This window comes from Sceloporus occidentalis, unplaced genomic scaffold (genome assembly GCF_023333645.1).
Source record: "Sceloporus occidentalis isolate IW3139 unplaced genomic scaffold, rSceOcc1.0.p SCAF_30, whole genome shotgun sequence".
Classification (NCBI taxonomy): Eukaryota; Metazoa; Chordata; class Lepidosauria; order Squamata; family Phrynosomatidae; genus Sceloporus; species Sceloporus occidentalis.
Genome location: NW_028317010.1, coordinates 10198739 through 10224797, shown reverse-complemented (window position 1 = coordinate 10224797; position 26059 = coordinate 10198739). Strand labels below are relative to the sequence as shown.

At 37.6% G+C, this 26059-nt stretch overlaps 2 protein-coding genes across 3 annotated transcripts; one reads left to right on the top strand and one right to left on the bottom strand.

Annotated features, from left to right (window-relative positions):
* The first annotated feature begins 4167 nt into the window (after positions 1 to 4167).
* On the top strand, positions 4168 to 12583 carry LOC149299029 (ankyrin repeat domain-containing protein 22-like). The gene is made up of 6 exons (XM_089486982.1): positions 4168 to 4188; positions 7298 to 7489; positions 8677 to 8784; positions 9364 to 9441; positions 11648 to 11746; positions 12506 to 12583. The coding sequence occupies exons 1-6, from the start codon at positions 4168 to 4170 to the stop codon at positions 12581 to 12583; spliced, it is 576 nt and encodes a 191-aa protein (XP_089343108.1).
* A 2824-nt stretch (positions 12584 to 15407) lies between these two features.
* Positions 15408 to 25589, bottom strand: LOC149299028 (lysosomal acid lipase/cholesteryl ester hydrolase-like). Of its 2 annotated transcripts, none has more exons than XM_089486846.1 (9): positions 25461 to 25589; positions 22375 to 22489; positions 20239 to 20437; positions 18643 to 18752; positions 18200 to 18336; positions 17187 to 17333; positions 16475 to 16546; positions 16251 to 16319; positions 15408 to 15641 (listed from the first exon to the last, which is right to left on the bottom strand). In XM_089486846.1, exons 1-9 carry the CDS (start codon positions 25587 to 25589, stop codon positions 15408 to 15410), a joined length of 1212 nt encoding a protein of 403 aa, XP_089342972.1. The 2 variants fall into 2 exon arrangements, with proteins under 2 accessions (XP_089342972.1, XP_089342973.1); XM_089486847.1 differs by lacking the exon at positions 17187 to 17333 and adding an exon at positions 20495 to 20504 and having other exon boundaries at positions 20239 to 20429; positions 22371 to 22489; positions 25461 to 25469.
* Positions 25590 to 26059: the final 470 nt, after the last annotated feature.

Below are 26059 nucleotides of genomic sequence, written 5' to 3'. Positions count from 1 at the left end.
GAAAAGAGGCTGCGTACCGCTACATTCTTTGAAATATTCTTGCGTGAAATTAGCCAAAGCCTCAGGTACAAGATAGCTCCAAAAATATGCCCATGTGGTCACAACCTAACAACATTTAATGATTGTCATTCAAGATCTAAGTGGAAAAAAGTTTCCATGAACCAAGAGGTTAACTATTAGAGTCTTACCTTTTCTAACCTTTCACAAATGATTTGATAGAAGTTCTGTAGCAGCCGTGGCCCAGATACTCCTAAACACAGATTACCGCTGTGTCTATCATCTGAGATGAGGATACGGGAAAGCCTGCTCTGTTTCTGGGCTTCTATGTTACCCTTTAAAGTCACACCTTGTATGTGAGGTTCCTACACCCTATAGATCCTGAAGCAGCAAATAAAAGCAGAAACCCTGCCCTGTAAGTATCACTGAACAGCTCCAAGGTAGAGATATTCGTACCTGGAAATATGACACAGTGGAACGGCAAGATCTACCTTACTATGGTTCAAAGGGCAAACAAGCAGACAGAAACCATAAACAAATGACCGCGTTCCTCGCTCTCGTGAGCATTAAGTGGTTAATCCGCACGCAATCTCAGGTGTTTTTTTTCTCATAATTTAAAAGATAAAATATCTTTACAGCTACATTTACTATGTTGCCACTGCATTATATGTGCATCCCGTGTTCAATGCATGTGAAGGTATATCTGATCTTTAGAGGTTGCTATAGCAGGGTTCTCTGCATACTAAGGTATCTCAAAGGCTGCATTTAATTGCCCCCAATAGTGCATGATTTAGGCTTTTGTGTGATGGTCAATCAGGGTCAAGACCTTTATTGCCCTGATTTTATGACTCTGTGTTGATTCAAATTGTTCTCAGTTTTGCTGGGGGGGGTAGCAATGAAGTAAGAAAAAATATAATATAGTATATTCACTGAAAATTGAGTTGAAGGTAATGATTGACGCATTTAATCCAATTTATTTAGCTATGCAATGTGAAGGGTCCTACATAATTTTAACCAGAAGGTGAACCTGGCCCTTTCTTACAATCAAAACATGGGTAGGGAAGGCTCTTCATAACGCACGTTGGTCACCATGTATGAAAATAAAGGACATTCAGCTATTTTCCTAACCGAATGCCTCCAGGCTTTCCTTTAGTGCGATCCCATACATCAGATAGTCATGGCTATAAAATATTAATGTTGGCTCCTAACTTTTGGTTTCAGATCATACTCATATAAACCGCCGAAACTCTGCCCAAGTGTAACATCCTTTATTTCAGAAACCAAATATCTTAGTGTAACCCCTAACTCAGTAACAAGAGTTAAGAGACCTCTTCTACAAAACCAGAATTGTTTTTTTTGGTTTTTTTTTTAATCTTATATGCTGAGCAGTCGGCATTGATATTTCAACTTCAAACAGCCTAAGGAACAGGAAAAACTGGTCTCCCTACTTTAGACACTTAGGCCTCCAAGGGCGAGGCTGAATATCTCTCTGTGAAAGTTCACATACATTAATAATGGAAAAGGTACGCGCTAAGAATTGGTCTTAACCCACACACGGCAGCAATATGAGAGATATTCGCTGGAAAGGATTATCAACATGTACCTGTAATGGGGGGAAAAAAAAAGTAATAACATTAGCAGGTATGCAGAATGTGTATACAAAAAAGAATAGTGTCTGTATAGTAAAAGAGAGACAGATGTATCATATGGTAGACTTTCTGCCTAAGGTAGAGTGACTTATAGTACCAAAAATGTATATGTCTATTAATCGTCTGTTGTAGATGTTAGATGTTAAAGCCATTATGTTATATTCTATTTATTTACATATAATACAAACTAAGCCTCTCCCTTTATCAAATCATAATGCTTTCTAGAAAAAAAATGTGCGGACTTTGGTGCAACTGTATTTACCAATGCTCCAATCTCACAGATTTAGGGGGCAAAGCAGTGGAAACTGCAGCCATAGAGTTTTCCGCACATGCACAACTCCATGTTTGCATATTTGAGTGCAGGACAGGTTCACTCACATGAGTGGACTAGATCTTAGGTCTAGCTTGCTCTTTAGTTGGCTACGCTGCTGCCTCTACTTAGGCCGATCGCATTAGCACTATCTCATTTTAAGGTGTTAAGTCTTACGAAGCGTAAAAAGTTAAAATTAACTGGTTTACTTTATTTTCATGATCATTTACGTATAAATTATTTAACCAGATACGTTTCTCCTGCCAAATATTGAATCTCACTACAAATCACCGTTTAGTGAATAAACCTTAGAGGTCTGTAACTAATTTGAAAGTGTGTGTATATACAAAACAAGTTACAGTTGAGATCAGATATAAGAGATTGTTTTCTGCATAATCCATGCAAATACAATACTGACCAAAGATATAAAATAACATGGTAACCAAAACACGTTAGTGTTGCCTATTTAACCTGGGTGACTCTGGTTTGTTGAGTCTGCATTGGTCCCAAATATAAGAATATTTAACAGACTCCCTACTATACTTGTATAAACCAAATATATTTTTATTTAGCACCAATGCTGGCATAACTGCACATGACTACTAAAGCACAACGAACGTGGTCTCCATGCATGCACAGTACCAACTGAGAAAGAAGTGTATACTCAGTTGGGTTTATTCACTAAAGGGAAAGTTGGCATGAGAGTTTGCAGGACAGTAAGATACTACGACACATTTTGCTGCTAATTAGATATGTATGAATTGAGGAACTCATTGAGAGAGAGAGGACAGAGCTGGAAGAGTCTTGTGCATGGATAAGTTCAGTCTTCCTAGACTCGCTTATCTTTACGATGATCCTTTTTCTTGAGTAACCCAGGGTATTTGTAGGACCTGCTATGTTTCTGTGTTCAAAGAGAGGTTGCCCCTGGTATCCTTGTGGTGGCTGTATAACTGCAGCATGGAGTTCCTTTATATGTTTCCTTTTCCTTTTTGAATGTATCCTATATCTACGATCTCACTACTTCTTTTAGCATCTATACCCCCCATCTTGCTCTAGTGTTCTTGAATATCTGCAGCCTCTATTTAAGGAGTGTCAGACCCTACCTATTAATTAAAATTGTACCCCATTCACCTTTTTCTTTTTTACTCCACTTGTAGGATGCTTTCTGGTCCTGGGTCTTGTTAAACTGATTTGACTTTGGATGGTTTGTTGGTCTTGGCTTGTATGCTGTTTTCCTTGACCTCTGCCCGTATTTATCCTGTAACTATATTGGAGGTGATTGCTGTAATTGTAAAAGTTCTCCAGAACATATTAGAAAACTCAATAAATCTTATTGTATATTTTCTCCCTGAAAGCATGTGTAATTTCTAGAAAAATAACAGGTCAATTCACATATATATATTATTTTTTTTTTTTTTTTTTTTAAAAAGCATGTTTCTATTGACTGTTGGGAATAGTTTTCTACTGTATATTCTGTAGGGACAAAATGGGAATAAAAAGCAGCATTTTGAGTCCAGCTGGCAGCCATACACTGAAAAATCCGATGTGCTGCTGGAGAGTGTTTTGTGCTGTCGGCCAACAGTTGACTTCTTCCATAGAAAATATATAAAATGTAGCAGCTATGATGTGTACGGCAATTACAAATTAGGAAAAGAACAGCAGGAATGTGAACATTAGATCATTGACGTTATGTTCCAAATAAACCAATAATAATGGTAATCTTATAATGTAAAGCATTAGTGGCTACGGACAATAATGGATGTCAGAATGTTACATTTAAGAAGTTTGCATGCTTAAGGTAAGAAAGGTTTTGTTATTGACAAAGACATTTATATTGGTTGATAGCATTTACGCTCATACTCAGATCTCGCTTTTCTTCCTGCTTCCAGGATATGATTAATGCATGATTTATACCAGATATCGGATCCAGGTTGGGTTCACCTTTTTACCTGGCTATCTGTCATGTGTGGTTATACGTGAAAAATAAATGTTAAGGGCTATGTTGTAACATGTACTAGTCTGTCATGCTATTGAGTAACATGACACTTCTGGGCTGGGCGTCTGAAACTGCAATTCTTTCACATCAGGATGTTTCACACTTCTGCCTTTGCACCGACCTCATATATAGGGATCTTGTTTAATTTTTAGATTTTTACTTTATTTTTTCCTTGAAGTTACTTATAAAGAAGCAAAGAAGAACCAGCTGATGACATGGGAATCCTTTACTCTGAGGTAGGTTACGTTTTATTATTTATCCACCAACTTTCTACATTGTTTTCATACCAACTTCACGTTAAAAACACGCAGAATGCAAGGTATATTTAACCATGGGAAAGAATAATCGTGTCATCTCAGTATAACTGTATAACTATATAATGTATGTAATACTATGTAAAGAAGAACGGAAAAATGTCAGGTTAACAACAAACTATACAAAACTCAACAGGCCAGGTGTGTGAAGTTGACAAAGTGTGCCATTCACTGGCTTCTAAGCAATAGGAAGCTTTTGAACTTTTAGTTAAATATATTGAATGTGGCAACTATTTACATGAATAGAGCTAATGTACTGGATTATGGATATTTATATAAAACTTTATATACTGCACAGTATACATTATGTATAATGTATTTTTAGTATTAAGCGAAGCAGACATGCCAACTGATGCCAAGACACTAAAAAAGTTTATGCCACGCAGTCCTGGGCTTTTTTGATGCTAATTTAAAAAAATTAAATAGTTTCCATGTTTTCCGATATGTCATAGTTATAGTGCCAACTTGAACAAAGATGACTCAATCCATAACGTCAATGCTTATGGCATACCAACGCGTGTTTAATTATCCAGGGTTGGTTCTGGGTTCTAAAGGGATTAAGAGTCCACCTCTAACAAAGATGATCGATTTAATTAAAGATAAACTAAGGGATATATATATATATATATATATATATATATATATATATATATATATATATGTAATGTGTGTGTTCATTTGCTGTTTCGAGATTCAACCTGTAATGCGGGCCCTGTAGGCAAATGGGGGTCCCTAAGAAATAACCAAAATCTTCATAGAAGGTAGTTCAGCCTTTGTAATGATCAAAGCTTATCCAGGTTGTAATATAGAAACTTTATGCTGTGTTTTTTATGCATAGCGCAATTAGAACTTTCCTAGGCATGATGGTTATCAAGCAATCTAGAGGGACGTGCATCCTAGGATCAAAACCATCATCATGTTTTTGATGTTCCATATTTTTTAAGTGGAATAATGACCAATTTAGGTATCCAAGTGACCCCACAAAAGGGTCAAAAGTCTGCATGTTTAGAGAAGGTCCAGCACACCTTATGTGACACACACAGGTCCTGGTGAAGCTGGGGTTAAATTCAGAGAGAGAATATAAACAATATTTAGAAGGATTGAAAGAGCATGTATGTTAGTAATGAGTCAATTTGTGTCGTTGGCTCTTTTCTGCGTAACAGGAAGCTCCATTACTCCATAAAACTAAAAGATTAGTCACAACTGATTCATCCGTATGTCCCAAAGCAGAATGATAGTGTCGGAGAAGTTTTGTTTCTTAGAAAAATGTTGCAAGACCTGTTAAAACTCAACTTAAAGGGACCACATACAAAATTTTTTTTTTTTCCATATGTGATATTTGTACCCAGCAGATGGATTTGGCTTTGGTAATTATGTTTTATACAGCACTATTTTTTATTTACAGTATGCCAAACCTGACATTTATCCATAAATTAAACAGATCCTAATAGCACCTCATTGCCAAAATGTTTTGTGAGGTCCTCGATATTGTACAATATGTTAAGCAATTAAGATTTTATTTTATTATAGTTTGTATGATTTTTTTTCAGTCTTATTCTTCATCATGCAAAATGTATTTTTCATTATATACATTATACTTTGTTCTAGCACTAACTTGTGTTAACTATGATCATACCTGCGAACTTTCTAAATGAGCTGACACTGAAACTCTTGAAATATTAACTAGACTTGTGCACGGCAAGCAAAATCAATTTGGATGAAATTTTCATTTTGTTTTTGCCACATTTGTTGGCAAAATGTTGATTCTGGAACAATTTTCGGGTGCTTTCCCAAAGGGTGAGGTCCAGATGTAATGGAACCCATGTCTTTTGGAAAGATCCACTTTTTTGGCAAATGCGAGACAAGCCATTGTATTCTTTTTGGTCAGAACTGTTTTTTGCCTTGCAACTCTTCCATTTCTCATTGTGGGATCGTGACCTTTACCAAGGCAAGTGAGGTCTAAAGTTCTTTACAAATACTTTTTCACAGAACTGTATATATAATGACATTGTAAGCACTTTTAGTGTTGTTTGTTAGGTTTATATGCAGTTACATACTTAACATTCACAATGGAACTGAATTCCCTTTTCAGTTTGGTAATGATTGACTATACACACATTGCACAGTATGTTACCTCTGTCCCCTGTTTCCCCTTCAGCTCCTTGTAATCCAGAGGTAGCGAGAACATAGCTACGTTGCCATTTTTTTCAAAATGGCAATCTATTAACTATGACCTTTCTAAGGTATCCTTGGTTGCTTTGAACCATCTGTTGATCAGAACTAACCTAAAATATTGGCCTTTTAGTGAGAGTTCAGAGAAGGGCTGCTAAAAGGGCAAATCATTTGCTGGATGAAAATGTCAAGAAAGAGTAGGGGATTTCAATATCTATAGCTTGGAGCAGCGACATGTGTGGTAGAAACAATTAAGTACATAAAGTACAAGAGGAGGTTTCTTTCAAAGAAGCAGGGATGCTGGAACAAAAGGTCATAATCTAAAACCAGAGGCTTAGATGTAATGTATAGAGTGGAATAGGCTCCCAGCAGAAGTGGTAGAGGCTAATGCAGTAAAGGAATCCAAACTTGCATAGACACATGATTATCCTGAATCTAAAACAGTAGCAAGGAGTGATTTAAGGTTTGAGTCTTTAGAGTCTGAGCGCATATCATTTTTTTGAGTGGAAACCATTTGCAATGACTCCCTGTGTCCTGGGGTAACAGAGGTAACGGGTCTCTGGTGCCCAGGACTGATTTTCTACAATAAACCTGGTTTCATTTTTGTTTTCCTGAAACCCACCTAAAGATTCATGTGTATTTTTCAGAATGCATAATAGATAAATATGAATGAGACTAAGGTATCTGCTTGCTCATTAACTTAGTACTGAGTGAAGGTCCAAAACTGGTTGACTTGGTTTATTTTGTCATGGAGATCCGCCATGCTATTTACCCAAGGAGGCGCTCTGGGTTATCCTGTGCAGTGGATGGCTTCTGGATGTATTTAGAAAACTATATCATTGCTTTTAATTTTCTTCAGCCCATCTGCCAAGCAGCATATGAGAATAATATAGGAGAAGTCCAGCTTCTTCTGGAAGAAGACCGCAAAGCCTTGAACGTACGGGACAGCTTTGGTGGGGACACCCCTCTTATATGTGCCTGCCGAAGAGGTCATATTAAAGTGTCAAGTTATTTATTGTCTATGAAAGCCGATGTGAACATCAGAAATAACGTAAGTGGATCAAATATCCCAACAATATACACCAGCCAAAATTTCCATAACATAATCTATTCATTTGCCATAAATTCCATATTTAGGTGGTCATTGGAGCCATATTGGCAATGCAAGGCCTGATAACTTTCAGACATTATCTGCTCAATGTATCCAGTGCTCACACCAGACATTCCAATGCTTGTTATTATTTCTTGGCTTATTTGGCTAAATATTGGTAAAATTAAAAATGTCATGGGGGACTATGCCCAGGGCTTTAAACATGCTGTTTAACATAGACTAAACATTAATTGCATGTTGTAGTATGTCAAATAAAGCAGGTGTGTAAGTTTATTCTGAAAGTTTAATCACATAAAAAGGGAAAGGGATAGTTGTACAAAGCTTTTGGCGTTTCTGTAGGAACAGGCTATCATTGCATTGCTGTTCTTGTCATAGGACAATTATGTGTTCCCTCAGCGGCGTATTTATCTTCAGCTCTGTCCTAGTCCTAACCCACCAGCCATCACCTCCATACCATATTCCTTGTCATATCCTGGCACACTGGTGCTAGATGGAGGGGAACTGTGGAGGACTTTGGCAACTTGAATATAGTAGAGTAATGGGCCAGTTGGGGAGTTCAGTGCTCTCCCTTTCAATGTGCCCATTGAGCAGCGGTGTTACAGGGGTCCTGATCGCGCAATAGGGCAACTTGCTCCCTTTTATGTAGCAGAGGGGCTGCCGCCCCACCTTCCCCCAAACCTGCCACCCTAGATCAGAATACGCCGCTGTATTGACTGTAAAAATCATGAATGAGGAAAACTTAACATATTAGGCATTCTTTTTAGGTAAAATATGGGCATCACTAGGAATGAGGTTTCTAATATTTTAAAGCGACCCTGTATTTATGTAAAGTTTGTTTTTTTTGGAATCATTCTTGTTCATGCTTCATTAGCATTATTTAACGGTGTAAATTACTTTGCTATTTGAAAGAGCATTTGTTTCTCATTGACTCGTGTTAACACTGTATAATTTTTAGCACTAGGCATATATAGGTCACCTTTTGAAGATCTACTATCAGCCCAACTGACTACCTTACAGTAGGGTAGAGTTCATCACATACTAAAGACAAAAAATATTCTGCATAGTACATTAAATGGCAGGCGAATGTGAACTGTTGCTTAATTTGTGTACTTCTTCTTTTATTGCAGAAAGAGAGGACGTGTTTGCATTACGCTGTAAGACGAAAATTTACATTCCTGGATTACCTGTTAATTATTATCTTAATGCCTGTTATGCTTATCGGATACGTTATAATGGTAAGTAAATCCGCCATGCCTTTTAAAAAAAAAACATAAAAAAAACCAGCCTCACATGCATTCACATTCACATTGTCTCTGTGGTGGATACATTGAGAACTTCTTGTTCTCAAAAGCCAAATAATTAACGCCCTGAAAAGCAGGACAGAGGTAGAGGCTGCCTGCCTCCTGTTATTCTACCTCTCTGGACCTGCTACACTAGTCAAGCTCCTATAGTGAACATAAAGGAGTAATTGGGTCAAAAACATGACATAACCGTTCCTTTTACCCTCGTTATGTTATTTTAACAGATCTATATGACAGATGTATAGGTGCATGCAAGATTAGAAATGCCATTACTGATTGACCTCCGCATGAGGCTGACCTCAAGTTCCTGACTGGCTGCCTATTTTACCTTTTTTTTTAAAGATTTTTGTTAGATGTTTTTTGACCAGTGCCGGAAGATGTTTAGATGAGTGCCCAAACACACCTTGAAATATCTTATTATTGCCATAAGGGCTATCATAAACACAAACAGAAATTTTAAGTGGCTTGTAGGCTCTTGATTAATGGCTAGTTTACTCTTCATTTTGTCTACAGATTTCAAAGACCAAGCAGAATGAAAGGTTGATTCAGCTTTTGATAGGATCTGGAGTCGACATCAATGCTTCAGATTATGTAAGTGTGTTTAGATATAATATGGATATATTGCTTACTACCCACTATAAGTCATTACACAAGCGTGGGATTACAACATGCCAGTAAGTAATATATTGATCCTGTTTGATTGATCATATACTCAAGGCACCTCTTGTTCTATTGGTTCCGACATGGCCATTTGGCCAGTTCGTTCTGCAAGCTTATATTAGCATTAATGGTTCTCTAAATGAGCATTTATGCATAGTCATCGACAACACAGAGCCTAAAGTATGTAATGAGGATCCCGCCATGCTTAAAATATGCATTAGTGTGAAAAATATGGCCGTCCTGAAACACAAAAATAATGGTAACAGAAACCCAAGTAGCATGGAGCCATAATTACCCTTTACGATAGTGTTTTAGTCAAACTTTGCTTCATGCCAATGGCTGCCTCGTGACCTTTCCATATGCCAGCATGCAGCCCCAGTGCATTTGCCCCAGTGGCAGGATTGTTTTAGCAGGCTAATGTTTCATTAAATTCAAAAGGATGGGGATTTCATCCTAAGAGTGCTTCATGGGGGGGAACCATCAGGACAGGAGGTAGGTCTGTGGGGCATTCAATAATTTAGAACATAAAACAGCCATGCCACAAAAAAATGATCTAACTTCTGTCCTTAGTAGGGGTGGCCCTTTTTATGTTACTGAAATACTAGAAGCTCTGCTTTTCCGTTGGAGTCCTGGGCTTTCATACCTAAAAGAATCTAGAAGAATATGCTCACAGGTCATCCTTCTTAACCACAAAGAGGCCCATCCGTAATCACAAAAGCGTAACAACCCTTTGGTTTCGGCCCCGGATTAATAATCTTTTCATCATTCTCTTTAAATTGGCATTCATTTTATTCCTTTTGATGTATTATAGTTTTCTCTCCTTAAAGGGACATCTAGTTATCAATAGATGGGACAATCCATTATTATTATTCATGGGCTGAAATGTGTTTAGATGTTTGCCGGTTCTCCACCCTAGTCTGTTTATGATGCTTCCTTCTGCTGGCGGAATATATTTGCTGTAGTCATTGATCCTAGATATGGATCATTGTTTCTGTCGTCTCACTTACTGTAAATCCTCGGATGAGCCCTAACCTCATATTTTCCCGGCTCGCAGCAGCATCATCTGGCTAATAGTGATGGGTGATCTCATATGCTGAGATGAACACATTAAGTAACCAGATATATTTCAGGTCCGTTGTACATTAAGTGCATCAAAGGGCATGTTGATCTGATATAATTGGCCATAATGCCCCTGAAGCAACACGGTGCGTTTCCTTGGGGAACAGACAGGAGCTTTCAATGCGGCCTCAGCTCTACATTAAATGCAGGCTTTGTAAATCCACTTAGTATCACGTGGTGCTTGTTAATGATCGAAACTGCCATTTGCAACCATTATTCTAGTATTCCGTGTAGTGATTCGGTATGAAACAAAAGAGGATCTATAATGAGCAATACTGGCGCAGAGGTGACAAAAGTGGTTACCATAGTAACCAATGAGGTGTTTCTGCTGATTGCACAGCTATTATTACTTTTCACCAAAATCCCCAATTACATATAACTCCCCATGTGTTTGTTTTCACACTAATAAATCTCAGTAAAAGGCCTAATAATAAACAGATGTAAACAGCTGGTACGATGGAGGCAGTAGTAAGAAAACCACTATGGACAAACTCCAATTGCCCTGGCTATAGCAGACCTGGCACTGTTCATTCCGTTGTCAACACTAAATGTTTTGAGCCATATTTCCAAAGTTACCAAACTTAGTCTGTTGGGTGCAGATATAGTATAAAAAAAAGTATGCTGGGTGCAAGTAATTATATGGAACTTGCCTGTAGCGGTGCTTGTCAATGGTCACAGAAATTTGCTTATAATTGCTTAGTTCAATTGATTTAATAAGACACTTAGTGTATTCCTTCTACAGCACTGCAGAATACAGTAATACTACATAAATAAAATCATTGATTCACTAAACCTCGTGTGTAAATCAGTGTGTTGATACATTATGCACAAATAAGTCAATGACATGTTGAAGGAAACACCAATTTTGCTATGGCTGATACAGGGTCAATTCAGGCCTTTCTACAGGAGAAGCTCACTGGAGAAGGACATGCAAAACTTTAGTTACATAGTTTATGCAAATCCTGAGTGGCAATAGTTATTGTAATAAGATGTTGAAAACATGAACTTTCTGTTCCAGAAAGGAAACACTGCTCTCCATTATGCCTGCAAGATGAAAAGTCAATCTATAATACCAATTCTTCTTGGAGCTAACGCAGATCCTTACCTAAAGAACAAGGCAAGTATGAAATGGAGATTTAGTTTAATGCAAGTGTAGGCTACCAAGGATTATTACGGCATCTGTTGTTAATTGTGCTTATTCCAGAGAAGGGTGTAGGGCCAGTCCTAAAGTTTCCAGTAGACTAAGGTAATGATGATTTTGGAACCCACTCCATCGTGTACTTGTTTGCTTGAACCTGGCGGGGGCACCCATCCCACCAGCTCAGCACCATAGGCACTAAATGCTTGGGCTGGACCTGGAAGGTCTCCATCTTGTAGAAGAAAGTCCCTGGGGCTGAGCATTCATAACGCATGGTTACGGAGGTAACGTTCATGTCATCTCAACATACCGACAGTTTACAATTTAGTGAAAACAGATGTCGCATCATTCAACTAAAACAGATTTTGTGCTTAAAAGTGAATAGTTGGTTCATGCTCACGTCTTAAAACCCTCAGTCAGGTTTTATTTGCCTGGCATACAATTCTCTCGCTCTTGAGTAAATCTGGTCTTCTAAACTTCTTAAACCTGGTTGAACAGCTCCTATCATTTCTACTGTTCTCCAGTTTGAGATAGATATTAATTTTAAGTTGCATTTTCATCTTTTACATGAAGAGAAACTTAAAGTATGTTGACTAAAGATAATCCAGTTTAATATATAAGTAGTAACTTAAGTGTAAGAACGGCTTCCACATATGTTAAAAGTAAAAAACCAAGCGATCGTTTTTTATCCATTAAGCTGCACAATATTGTTTAAATTTCACATTTTTCAATTTATAGGACGGGGAGAGCCCAATGGACATCGCACAAAGATTAAAATTCTCTCAAATCTTAAACTCGCTAAAGAAGTCATCGTAAAATAAGAATCAAGTCTGTATGTATATTGAACATGAAGGCAGAACATCGCACATGTTGAAGCTCTGCATGGTATATGCTGTAACATTCCAGATCTTCCATCTCTAAATTAGAGTGCGTCCCGTAACTGTAAGACTGATTTTTTTTTTTTTTTTTTTTAAGGTTTGAGCCCATGCCTTTCCTTGAAGTATTATATAATTCTGGTTAGAATATGGAGTGGAATTATATGTATTTGATATAATACTATCCAAAACACTTATCTATAACACAGTTTATATATTTAAACACCTAAATAGAATTTTCACACAAAACAAACACAAACAAAACATCCACAAAGACTAGAAGGCCAAATAGAGGCAAGAACAAAAAAACGTTAATGGACAGATAAGTAAGCGCTGCTCGTTTAAGGTTAATATAATACTGTATATAATGATCTTTCACCCCCTTTTCGTTTGTTACTGTCACAGATCCACACAAAAAATGACAATGACACATTACTTACCCTTACTACCAGCCATGCTAAAATGTGTTACCAGTTTAAACCACAATTGTGTGAGTTGACATGCTTGTCCCGTGTGGGAATGCTACTTTTGTACTGACGCACGTGTTCTCGTGAGCCATCGCCCATCTCTACACAAAATAGGGTGATGGCCGTATTGTTAAAATGCTTATATATGTCTGCGATTGAAGTGTTGGCACATACTACAAAATATATGGGGGTTATGATGATGCCCCCTTTATCTCCCACTCCCAGGTTACTCTGAATTTGGTGATTGGTTGCTTGCCTATGTATCTGGCTTTAACCACTTGAGTGCCAGGCACTGAATGGCCAGAAGGATAATTTTTATTTAAGTCAGGTATAACTTTGCTATTTTTCATGATGTAAACAAAATGTATATTTTCTCATGTGTCTAATGTTTACAAATACCTTTACATGATTTATTTGGTTTCATCTGGTTGTAGAATTTAATAAATATTTCTATGCATATGTTTTTGTTTTATTTTTTGGGTTTTTTTACATCAAACGGCGTGTGTGTATAAAATCCAGAGTAAAGAAGATGAGAAATAAAGATGAGACTGTAGACAGTGAATGATATGCATTAATGGAAAACTGTATTACAAAATAGATTTTACATATCATGGTGGCATAGTATTGTTGTATTTTAATGGATCATTGATGAACAAATACTGCAGTTTCACTTATATATACAGTATATAAAAACCCACACACGAGTGCATAAACAAATACTATATTATACATTCTATACAGTATGCTGCAATGGCTTAACTGCATTAGAACATTTCACAGCTCTGATTTTGGCAAACTAGACTGTTACATTGAAAAATAATGCTTTCCTCATCTCTTCATTGGCTGCACATTGCTGTAATCTAGAACCCTAAAAGACAGAAGCTAATACCGTTTAAGAGGTAACCAAACGCGTATGTAATTTTGTTATTACAATTCTATCAGGCAAGTCCTCTTTAAGCTTAAAAAAAGTATAGCTTTAAGTGGGAAAACTTGCTCGGGGTGGTATTTCCCTCCTGCTTCCCATTGGAAACGTTGAGGCAAAGATACCATAGAACGGGACAGGGATGGGGTGGAAGCAGGCACAGCTCCAGTGATCAGCTGTGATTCCCAGATCCTCCACACGAAACCACACTGGTTCCCAAGTATGAAGTTAAGTTACAAGTTAATAATTGCACATCTAAAAGTGGTTAGCATCCTGGTCACACTGTAGGTAGCAAAATATTACTAAACTTTTTTTTGTATCAGTCGATCCTGATAAAATATCCCTGAGCCATTATATCAGTATTTTATTATATTTATTTTTTTACAAGTATCAGTATGGCCAGAGCCTGTTTTGTGATCAGTTTGTCAGCACTGTTCATACTCTGAAATAGATATTTTGTTGACAGCAAGTATGCTTAGAAACCTACAGATCATTAACAAAAAAAAAAGTTTATAAAATGCGATGTGAATTTAAAAAAATAAAGTTGCATATGAGATGCTAATAAAGCCATATTTTTATACAAACATTTAAACCAGGAAATGTTTATCTGAAATACTAAAAAGATATGAAATCGCAGAAATAAATCTAAACATTAAGCAATAAAATATCTTTGGTTTATATTCTATTACTAACAATCTGAAAAATCTTAAAAATACAATAAAACTCTTCCCTAGAGAGGATTAACAACTGATTTATGCAATACGATATTACAATACATATGTCATAAGTTATGTATTTGTAAATTAGGTCGTGTCAGATAACTGAACCGGCCTCAATAATTATAATATCAAAACAATCTGACCAAAGTTTAGAGTAGAGATAATGCCAGAGCTTTTGTTTAGCTAAAATTTCCATGAATCTTAACTATGAGGCATACGTTAGTTCCAAGAGTCATTGTTGGCAATAAAACATACAAAAGTCTAATAAGATATGGCACTGGTAATGATGTTCAAAAGAGATCTAACCATCATGAGGAAAATGAAGCTCATTGTAAGAGTATTTCTAGTGGATTCTTCCTCTGTGAAACAAAGCACCCATTCTAAATTTAGAACTTTCTTCTACCCAAAAGATTTTCTTAATTGTTAGTAGTTGAATGAGTTGTTTAATTGATTTTGGGTCTAAGTCCTGAACATTACCCGAAGATGTTCATTTGATGGCCTTATTCATTTCTAAGCAGTCCTGTGAATCGCTGTCTAGAAAAAGGGCACAATATGTATAGTGAACCCTAGAGCAGGATCCAGGAGGTTTTTAAGGTGTTCAGTGTGCTTCGACTGTGGTTTAGAGTCAATATGGCACCTTCGTGATAGCAGCGTGGTTTACAAATCTTTTTTCATCAAGTCAAGGATTTCGTTGTACATGCGATAAGGTGCATCCAATCCCCAGATGAAGTCCAGATGTTCCCATTCTGGGATTTCTTTGTGGTAGACCAAGTTGCTGACTTGAGTAAGTAACATGGCAATATCTTTGCGATCTGCCAGCCAGTCATTGCCGCCACTCCACAGAGCAGTTGGGATCTTCATGTCCCGCACTCTGTAACAGGGAGGAGTAGTCTGGAAGAAAAAAATAGTAATACATGTGAAACTTGAGTAAAAAAAGGATATATCTAACTTGTTTGTATTAGGACCACCAAACCTGCTCTACACAAACACAGCATAAAGTGTACAGTCCAATCCAATGATATGTTGGGCAAAGATTCTTACCAGGAGTGATGAAGGTGATATTTTTCTGTGCTGAGCCGATTAAAAAAGAAAAAAGTAAAAAAGGGATAGAATCACAAAACTAGGTGTAATTCTTCCTCTTATCTTGGACTAACGGGGCTCCCTAAATCTTCCATATTAAACTTGAGCAAGCGTTAGACTATTTGGAGAAACCGGATTACTCCTTACACACGTTACACAAAACTAAGCAGCCTGACATGGCTAAATCGTGAAACCTCAATATGGATTGTAAAATAAAGTTGTCTCCAAGAACATACATAAAAGCAGGCCGCTCTACAATCACTTCAGGTCTGAAAAAGATATCTGTAGCGGGGCACCTAACCAGTGTTAAGTAACCCCCGCCATACAGTATCGCAGCATGTTTGCAGGTTCTTTAACACTAAAATATCTCACAGTATAAAGAAAATGCCTCTCACGAGACCTCAATAAAACATTTATTACCTGGTTATAATGAGCTATATTCCCCTTATATCCCCAGTCAAAGGCTTTGAGCTCTCCGGATTTAACAGCCTAAATAAAACACAAAGTAAAAAATATAGATTATAAACAGAGTACATTATATCAGAGGCTGCATGTTACGCAAATGATCTAGCCTACATCGTTACATGAAATACATTTCAAGTGAGTCTCACTTGGTAATGGTTGGGCGATCAAGACATAGTTACCTGTCCCCAATGAATCATGTTCTGCACAGAAGTTCCAGCAGGACAATGTGAAGAGTATACATTTACTCGCGTCTAAAGAGTTTATGAAGAAACGGAATAAACGCAGATTAATATGTAACAAAACGTACAGGTAATTAAGCTGTTCTTAAGGAACATGTAGAAGAAGACAATCGACATGAGGTGCAAATAACAGTAGTACATCAGAAAATGAACCTAGAAGCATTTCCATGTAGAGGAAACGTCAATTCCTTGATTAAAGAAATATTTCTGGGAAGAGTTGGTTTGGGCATTCATCAGCACCAAGAACGAGGTTCCTAATGCTGCATGACGTTACAAAACAGCGTTACATTCAGCAGCCGGTGGAAAAGCACATTTAAAGCAGGTTATGTATTTTATATACATTTACCTGGTTTTCACTATAGTTCAAATTCACTATAAACCAGAAGTACACCCAGCAGAGCCAATCCTGGGGAATACGTTGAGGATGTTTTACATATTAAATCTAATTAATGCCATCAAATTACCATTTACTTGGATAAAGTCAAACAGCTCTCCCACCAACAAAATGCAAATTGGTATTTACAGATAAACATATAATTATACCTAAACTATATACTTAGCAATCCTTCACGCAATAAACTGGACTGCGAAGCAATAATGTCAACTATTAAGAGTACTGCAACTTCCAGCAGACCGGATACGCAAAACATACCATATTAAGGTTCTTCTCATTAAATCCGCAGAGAACAAAGAAGATATTGCCACACAGATTGTCCACTAACTCGTGGGTACACAAGTGCGTAGCAAGCCACCTGATGAGGTAGGTTTGCGGGAGAAATTCCTTTTTCCCAAACAGGTCCTAGAGAAAAATGAATACAAATTATTATTATTATTTTTTATTGTTTTATATTTTATATAGCACCAAATTCTGTAGTGCTGTACAATAATCAATAAATGGTACGAAGACTTCTAAACATAAACAACTAAAAAGGGACACTCTGGCAATGATATGCACGTTGATTCATAGGACAGCTGAGCGGACCCTTTGTGCAGCCGCATCTTGCAAATGATTTTTGAACTGGTGCTGCAAACTGGGAATAGGATGACAGTGGAATGAATACCAATGGCCTACTGTATCACATTATCTACTACTAAACCATTTTAATACTCTTGTAATGTACTGTAGATCCCCCCCCAAGAGAGAAGCCCACTTTAACCAACGCACCATAAACCTCTTGCTTATCTGTATTAAACAACCTGCCTGATTGACTATAAATTTATATCAGGGGCGGGAATCGATAGATAAACGTCTTTACTGGAATAGCACATTTAAGGTAACAACCTTTCCATTTAAAATTGCTTTACTAGCCAAATTAGGTTCACCTTTAAAATTGTCAAAGTATACTTAGTATACACAGTATGACCTGCTTTGAACTTGCTAGATTTATTTTTTTCATGCTCTGTACCAGCTGTAGTCAAACGTTTTTCCAGGGCTGTCTAAAACACTGTGAGGTCGCTGTATTGTTATATTGCCTGTCCATTGGAACGTGTATTCACTACGCAACAAAAGCCTGCATCCACGCCTGCATAGTGCAAGTTCATCTAGAGTGGTCTTTTTCATAAGCGGTAACGCCATCGTATTGCATGACAGTTATATTGTCATCGGTAGTCCATTCATTTAAAAACTGATGAAAAATGGAAAAAAAATTAAATAATAATAATTACCTTGACAATGAACTCTGGGAAATATCCTAGTTTTGCAAGAGGACTGTTGGAAAACTTGATGGTAGCCACAGGAGCCAAACCGAAAAACATCTTTATTTTTTTGGCAAGCTCTGGCATGCTTGAGAATGCTATAAAACCTAAAGAAAACAGTAAAAAGACAAGACTCCAGAAACAATAACTATCAAGTGACATCACCACGCTGCGCTCATGCATGGATGATATACTTTTCTAATCAAAACATACAGCTTGTTTCAGAAAATAGTATCCGATTTGTGACGCACTGTTTTCTTTGACAATGTCGCTTGAATAAACAAGACGGCTGGTTTGTGGTTACGGACGGTTAGGTTTTGGAGGACTGCTTGCGCCTCCACCTAGTGTTTTTCGCAGGGAACGCAGCAGCAAAACGCAGTTGTCCTACAAAACGCGACAAAAGACACGCTTACCAATGGTTGTCCCTTGAGAATGGCCGACATAATATATTTGTTCTTGGCCAGTTTTTTTAAGAATAAAGTTGATAACCGCCGGAAGATCTTCCTTAGCCATCTCATCATAACTGTAATATAAAAAAATGTTTAAGGCTGTTTTTCGACATTGACCCTAACCGTTCAATACTACGAAACAAAGACCTCAATTACCAAAGTACTACTTGACCTTTAATCATTGCATCAACTCTTGCATACTTTAAGTCTTCTGCATTTTGTATCAGTGTAGCAGGTTTTGGGGCATGTAGAAATTAACGTTTTTCAGTACCTCATAGGTCTATTCTTCAAATAAAATGTTCCATTTAAAGAGATCTGCGACCTCCCAAAAGGCTAAACCCTCTTTCTTTGATAAGTGCCGTGCAAAGTTCAGTATAAAATACAAAAAGATGTCAGGATCCTCTTGGCAATACCTTTCTTTTAATATCATGCATCATTGTCTTCTCTTCCAAAATTAGTCCAGCCAACTACTTTTATATTATATTTATGCTGACCTGACCCTCTACCTTTAGACTACAGGCTCTTCTCTTATGACTGCTCCTCCAAATAAATATACTTTCCTCTTGTGTCTGCTTTAATCCCTTTAATTATTTAAATGTTTCATACCCCCTGCCACTCATTGCCATACTAACTTTTTGGACACCACTAAGTCCAAAGTCATTCCTGCACTGCTGTCAATTCAGTACTCTTACTTTACACTGCCTTTGGACGATTACAATTAGACTTGCTCAAATTAACCATAAATGATTTTGTTAATAAAAATGAAATTTTTTGTTGCATTTTGGACCGTTCATTTTCAGACGACTTTATTTTTTTTTTTGTCCTTTAGGTTCAGTCGTAATTTGGAGAGCTTTTTCCAGTCGGAAAGGAAATTCATTGCCACCCTCATTCACAGTTTTCTCCAACATCTTCTGTGTACCCATCTCTTTTCCCACAGCTCTGCTTCTTCTTGTTCTTAGTCTGCTTCTCCCCGTGTCCTCTTTCTTCGCACACTCCTCAGAGAACATGACCTTCTAGTAAATTCCGCAAAAGCGCGGAGCCTCCGGGGCACATCCACTCCCCTGATTAGAGGAAGACGGGGTAGAGGCTGTCCCCATGGCTCTGCCTTTTGCAGAAGTGCACCAACCAAGGAGAAAAAACATCAAGAAGAGGAAAGAGAAGATGCGGAGCTGCGGGAAATGAAACAGTGACGCAGCCGTGGAGAAGGTAGGATATAGAGAGAATCTATGAAAATATCTACAAATGCAAACATAAATTTAGAGCTCTCTTTGTCTCATTTTTTTGTTTGTTTTATTTGAATGTTTTCAGACATTTGAAATTGACAAATTTCATTGAATGTGTGAGACTAATTAAACTCCAACGACCACACAATTGTCGCTTTAATTTTCCTAAATCATTTGACAGTAGTATTTTTTTAGCAATGTCTACAGTATTGCAAATTCAGCAAACACTTTGAGGTATTTTATAATTTCACATACTTTTATATGCGACATGGTGAGAAAGACTACCATTTAAACTCGAATGCTGCCCATGAGTACAATCATACAGATAGCGGAATACCTGAAAGCCCAGAATTCAGCCTGTTCGGGCGACAACGTCCTGTGTTTCCTTGACCAAGTGTTTCCTCTACTGTTTCCAATCCAAACATCATAGCCGGCATCAGCCAGGATGAATCCCAGGCTATTGTTTGCAAGGTTGGTAACCCAATTACTTCCATCAGCAAGCAAGCCATGCTGCAAGTATACTACAGGCTTAGGGACTTAAAGAGAAAACAAGAGCAAAATATAAACAAATCCTATCGCCATCGATTTGGCACAGATTGCGAACTGTGATACAATCATACATCAATAAAACAATTGAATTCCACTAGGGGGAGCTCAAGTCATTTCAGGGAACAACAGTACATGGAAGAATTTTTTGTTTTGTTTTTTAAACAAAAAAGTAAGCTTGTAATCTAGCTAAACTCCTAGAAAAAAAATGCCTCTCAGTGTCAAATCAAATGTAGTTTATTACGCTACCCTGCAGCACAGTAATCTATAATGGCCAAGTGAAAGGTGTGTTTTTTGGGGTTGATCAACCGTGCTTTTACCCAGGTTCGTGAAATATACAGGTACAATATCACCTAAGTTGTTATATGTTTGCGTTTTAATCTTGCTTATAGTTTGTAAAGTACTATTCCACTGTACTATGTAATGATCATGCTTAACATAAGGGTAGTTAAGAAAAAAAATACAAAAAAACAAACAAATCTGGCATCAACTTGGGACAAGGCATAAAATTACAGATGCATATCCACGCAATGGAAAAATGCGTAAAATTTACAAAACCATAGTAAATTTACTGTATCGTAATGTAATAAATGCATCTGGCATTTCTAGAGAACATTATTTATATTGGTCGCAATCCATACACTTAGTGTTATAGATTATATAATACATTCAAAAAATTACTTTTTTTGTAACACATTATTCACTGCAGTTCCATACAAAAGCCTGTTGCATAGAATTATATATCAATTTTTTTTTTTTTTAAGAAATATGTACAAACAAGCTCATGTTTGTAGGACATAAAAGTTTCCCAAGTGAAAACATGTTTAATGTTCTGTTTTTAATAAACAGTTAAGGTGTGGTAAAAAAAAAAAAAAAGTCCCAGCAATCACTGTTATTCAATACGGTTGCATCCAACAAGAAAGGGATTAACTGGGCTACACATTTCCATGAAGTAGGATTTGGCATCCAACACGAGTCCTTCACATAATCTTACGCTCCCTCATCATTCCTGAATAAGGCGTGTATTTGATTTCAGATTGACAAATTACGATAAACATAAATATGCTTCTTCTTAACTCCGTGTTTTTTTCCAAGAACATGTTCAATCTCACATGGACATATTGTCCCAGCCACAAGGAAACCTCATGTTAGGTCTTGGCACTTTGACCAAAGACGGTTCTCCAGCAGATGATCGCGGGCCAAGTCAGTAAGGAAACGGCACAGCTGAAGTTCCGTTGTTGAATAATTACAACCCAACCTAAGCATCTGTGCAAAGCCTGCCCAGCAAATCTATGAAAGCAGATGGTGTCACTCCATTAAAACCATGCAGAACATTTCACACTTCATTTCCACAAAGAGCGGAATGTACGTAATGAAGAAATTGTCTCATTCCAAATGAAAAGGGAGACATTGATGTCCGCCACGGACCTGTTTCAGCAGGCTACTGTGTTTATGAAAATGAGCCAAGGTTTCCTTAAAAAAGAGAGACAGCTGTTTCCTGACTTGGTTCCTCGTCTGGTTCAAGTTTGTTTGCAATATTGACAGTCATATATTGTTTTAAGTATACCGATGAAAGCCGATCGCCGTGATGGGCGTTTTAACTCCAACCCTATATTTAATCTTCTTTATTTGGTGTTAAAGGGACACTCCAGATGCCATGTGCACTTTAAAACGGGAGTGCGTTCCTGCCAGTGACTGGTTGCCTCAAGGAGCCAAAACTGGCACCAAACCGGCAAGCGGATGGGGCAATTCGCTGCAGCTTCTTCCAGGTGCTTCATACAAAGTACTTTAACCCCATACAGCCCTAATCTCTACTAGTAATGTGTTAAATAATTTAACCATTTTCAAACTTTAATGGCTATAAGCAGCACTCGTTTGCAGTTGCAATTTTATAATGGTCATATAAAAAAAAAAAAAAAATACATACCTGGAGATGAACGTTTGATCCCATGAGGTATTCGGTTGATACTGAGGATATAGGAATCTTCAGTAATCACTTCATATTCTTCACTCGGATATCCCCAAAATGTGATCAACTCACTCTAGAGGACAATAAATTCAAAATGGAAGTGTCATGTGGAGGACAAAAGAAATGTTTATTTTTATCACCGAAGAAATGAGACAACCTAAGCAATCAAAGCTATTAATCTGTGGCATACTAGGGTACTTCTGTTACCCAAATCTGTAAAATAACCGAGAGTACAGAGAAACACATTGTTAAGGCTGTGGAGCCCACCGGCCCCTTCCTGCTTGGAAGAGAAACTAGGACAATCCTTATAAACAACAAATTTGACAACGTATTCCCTTAGGTCATAGAACAAAGCAAGATCATCCCACTACAGCTGACACAAAGTGCAAAGTTTACCTGGCTGTAATACCCGGTATCATCATAATCCTCCACGCAGGACAAATTCCACAACACATTTCACAATATAGCTGATTTTGACCTTTGAAGCAAAAATTGTAACAGTTCTGGATGACATCATGAAAAGTCTAAAGTGCTTAGTGATGTCATAAATCACGTATCTTTAAATCTACATATATATATATATATATATATATATATATATATATATATATAGGCATTGGATGCTGTGATGTATCCAGTAACGTAGATTAGCACTGAAGAAAACGGTTTTATTTCACTTATAGGCAGACCTTGACGCTGCTATGACCCAGTTATGCGGTTTTTCGACTTTCCCTGATCAAACGTCACACTAAGGAACCTGTTTTTGGCAAAGTTAATGTATACCTGCTTGTCCAATGAAACCCTTTCCTCAGTTTCATTAGAGTTTCAGAATGAGCCCTTCTAATGTTTATCACAAGGCAGCATGAAAATGAGTCAGGGTGTTTGTTTCGAATAGATTAGGCCAAGGTAACAACTAGAAAATGTATAAATAAATAATTTACTTGGTGGGACTCCCCCTTCAATAATTGCCTTACACTTTTTTTTTTTAATTCACATAGAATCCTAAGAAAAAGAAGAATTAAAGACAACTGGCACTTTGTATCACTTTCACTCACTGGAATCCTATAGCTGTTACAATATAAGCCATGAGAACCTACGATCCTCCAGCTGCTACTGAACCACAACAGTCACGATCCTCTGCCAACATGCCCCAGAGAGGTCCAACAACAGCTGGGGGCAACAGCATACACTTACCCGGTTCTACCCAACAGCCTTGCTCCTATACTCATCTACGGCAGGCATCATCAAGTTTTGATATCCAGCGGCTGCTACATCATTCCCAGACACCAATATGTACGAGAGCAATTCTTTTTTATTTCAGTTTAGACAGAATGCTCACGCTCTTCTTTGGCAGGAGGAACACTTGGAGTCAGATCTCTGGACATCGTGTTCATTTTACTGTTAGGTTGACTTTACCCGAGACTTTGGGGGCCTAATGTTGGCCAGCTCTTCCTATTAGACTGTGTAGGTCAAAGTCATACCACACTCAACAGAAATTCCCAGGAAGTCAACGTCTTTTAGAAGTCACCTAGCGCTGGAAACCTCACAATTGTGCTTTCCTAAACTGAAGTCTTTCATTAAAGAAAATGACATGTTCCCTACTAGGCACCTACCAGTAACATATCCTCAAGGTTCATGAGACAGATCCTAGCATAAAAGGCTTATATTCACACAAAAATGCGTAGTCGGGGGAGTGGAAATTCTCATTACAGGAATAAAAGAGAATTATCTTTCTGGTCACAAGACGAGATCTCACATGGCATTCGTGTGCTCTTCAATTCAGAGTATTTTGCAAAAATCCTACAATGAAGACGATGTCAATAACAGGAACCGCAAATGCTTTGTCGTAATGGTTCTTCATTTTCACAACTGATCAAAACTCATTTTTATTTGACTTGTGTGATTAGAAAACTCTAAAAACTGCTTCTAAAATCAGACATCAAAACATGAGCTGGCGACGCGTTAAAAGTATGTAAAGTAAACAAAAAGGGCCGATTGACTAAGTGGCAGTTTGCAGGAAAGGTTCTAATTTTAACGAAAGAATTTCATTCTGCATTATGAAGGGCCAACCATTGTGAGCTTCTCTTACAAGGAATGTGGAGCTCGCCCTGCAAGATGTACAGCTAATGCAGGGAGACTCGAAGTTAAATCTCTCTGATGTAACTATGCTTTATACTGCAAAAAGACAGTTCAAGATTCATTTTAAAAATATTTATCATGCTGTAAGGTGTTTACACATAAAGGATCTGATGAACGGCAAATAAATCTCACTGGTAAATATTTATTGCAGTCCCGTGCTGCTTTAGTTTATAACTTGTTATACAATAGTCTGTTTGGACAACCGGACTCGTTCATTCATGCTCCTTGTCCTTTGGCCAGCAATTCAATAGGAGTTGGAGTCCAACAACTGCTAACGGCAACAGCTAAATATCATTAAAATATTATAATCTAATTAAGTCTTGTACATTCCCAAAAAAAGGGAAAGCCAACAATTTTAAAATAGCAATATGCAGAGACAATTTATTTTACCTTGGGTGTGTTATCTACCGATATATCTATATCGATGTGCAAAACATGTGCTAGATCTGTCTTACACCCCAGCCTTGTTTAAAAGCAGTGCTTTATTATGTTAGAAATTGTCTTTATATCGATATACCTGTATCTATATATATCTATTTAGATACACAACGATGCACTTTTATATACACAACGATGCACTTTTAACGGTCCTTGGTTTTTAAGGAAAGCAAATTTTTCCCATTAAAAATAACAAGAAATTGACCAGAAATCCAGAGCAGGCGGCGTTAATGTTGTAAATGACTAGTGTAGCTGGAAACGGCTGATTTTTAATGGAATATCTTCATAGGCGTTCAGTGGTCCTTTAATAGCAATCATTGGAAAACAGTGTTGCAATTATGTTACAGCTAGAAACTTCCTTGTTTTCTATGAAAACAGCCAAGTGACCCCAGACGGTAGTGTGCATATATATATATACATACACACACACATACACCGATATGTATATTTATATATCTTTGACTTACAATATTCATTGATGCTTCAGGATCTGCTCTATAGATAAAGTCTCCGGCTCCTCTTCGGACTTTGCTTGACACATCCACCGAATGCACAACGCCTTGGGCCAGAACCAGAACAGCTACCGGCAGCCACATCTTGTAACTGTTATTCATATAGACAGGAATACCTTTATAAATAAATGTACATATACAGAGCATACGGTGCAAGAGCCTTCTAATGCATCTTTACTAGACTGACAAACACTCTACGCTGACACCCTGACAATAAGTAAACGTACTCAGCTTACACAGTGTCATTAGTAATTACACTCACTGGGACTTATCACACCAAAATACTCTATTAAAGTAATTACTAAACACATACCGCAGACACACGGCTGCACACACCCTCTCCAGCAGCAGCACACAGACTTCACTGTGACCAGAACCAGGATGCGCATAAGCCTATTAGCCTATCAGCTCACTCAGACAAGTGACGCACCACCAGCACATAACTAAAGGGGCGGGCTCGTTCTCCTGACGGCGACAGGTTACACGTCCAATCAGTTGTGCTCTTACTCGATGAATATGCAGATTTCACCAATGGGAGAGGTGTATATTTGCTT

Excerpts from the sequence above, each read along its gene's own strand:
- LOC149299029 (XM_089486982.1), top strand. The coding sequence starts at position 4,168 with ATGGGAATCCTTTACTCTGAG. Across the intron at positions 8,785-9,363 it reads TTATCGGATACGTTATAATG|ATTTCAAAGACCAAGCAGAA; the intron begins GTAAGTAAATCC and ends TTTTGTCTACAG. Across the intron at positions 9,442-11,647 it reads ACATCAATGCTTCAGATTAT|AAAGGAAACACTGCTCTCCA; the intron begins GTAAGTGTGTTT and ends TTTCTGTTCCAG.
- LOC149299028 (XM_089486846.1), bottom strand. The coding sequence starts at position 25,589 with ATGTGGCTGCCGGTAGCTGTTCTGGTTCTGGCCCAAGGCGTTGTGCAT. Across the intron at positions 18,337-18,642 it reads TTCTCAAGGGACAACCATTG|GTTTTATAGCATTCTCAAGC; the intron begins GTAAGCGTGTCT and ends TGTTTTCTTTAG. Across the intron at positions 16,547-17,186 it reads ATGAGAAGAACCTTAATATG|ACGCGAGTAAATGTATACTC; the intron begins GTATGTTTTGCG and ends TAAACTCTTTAG.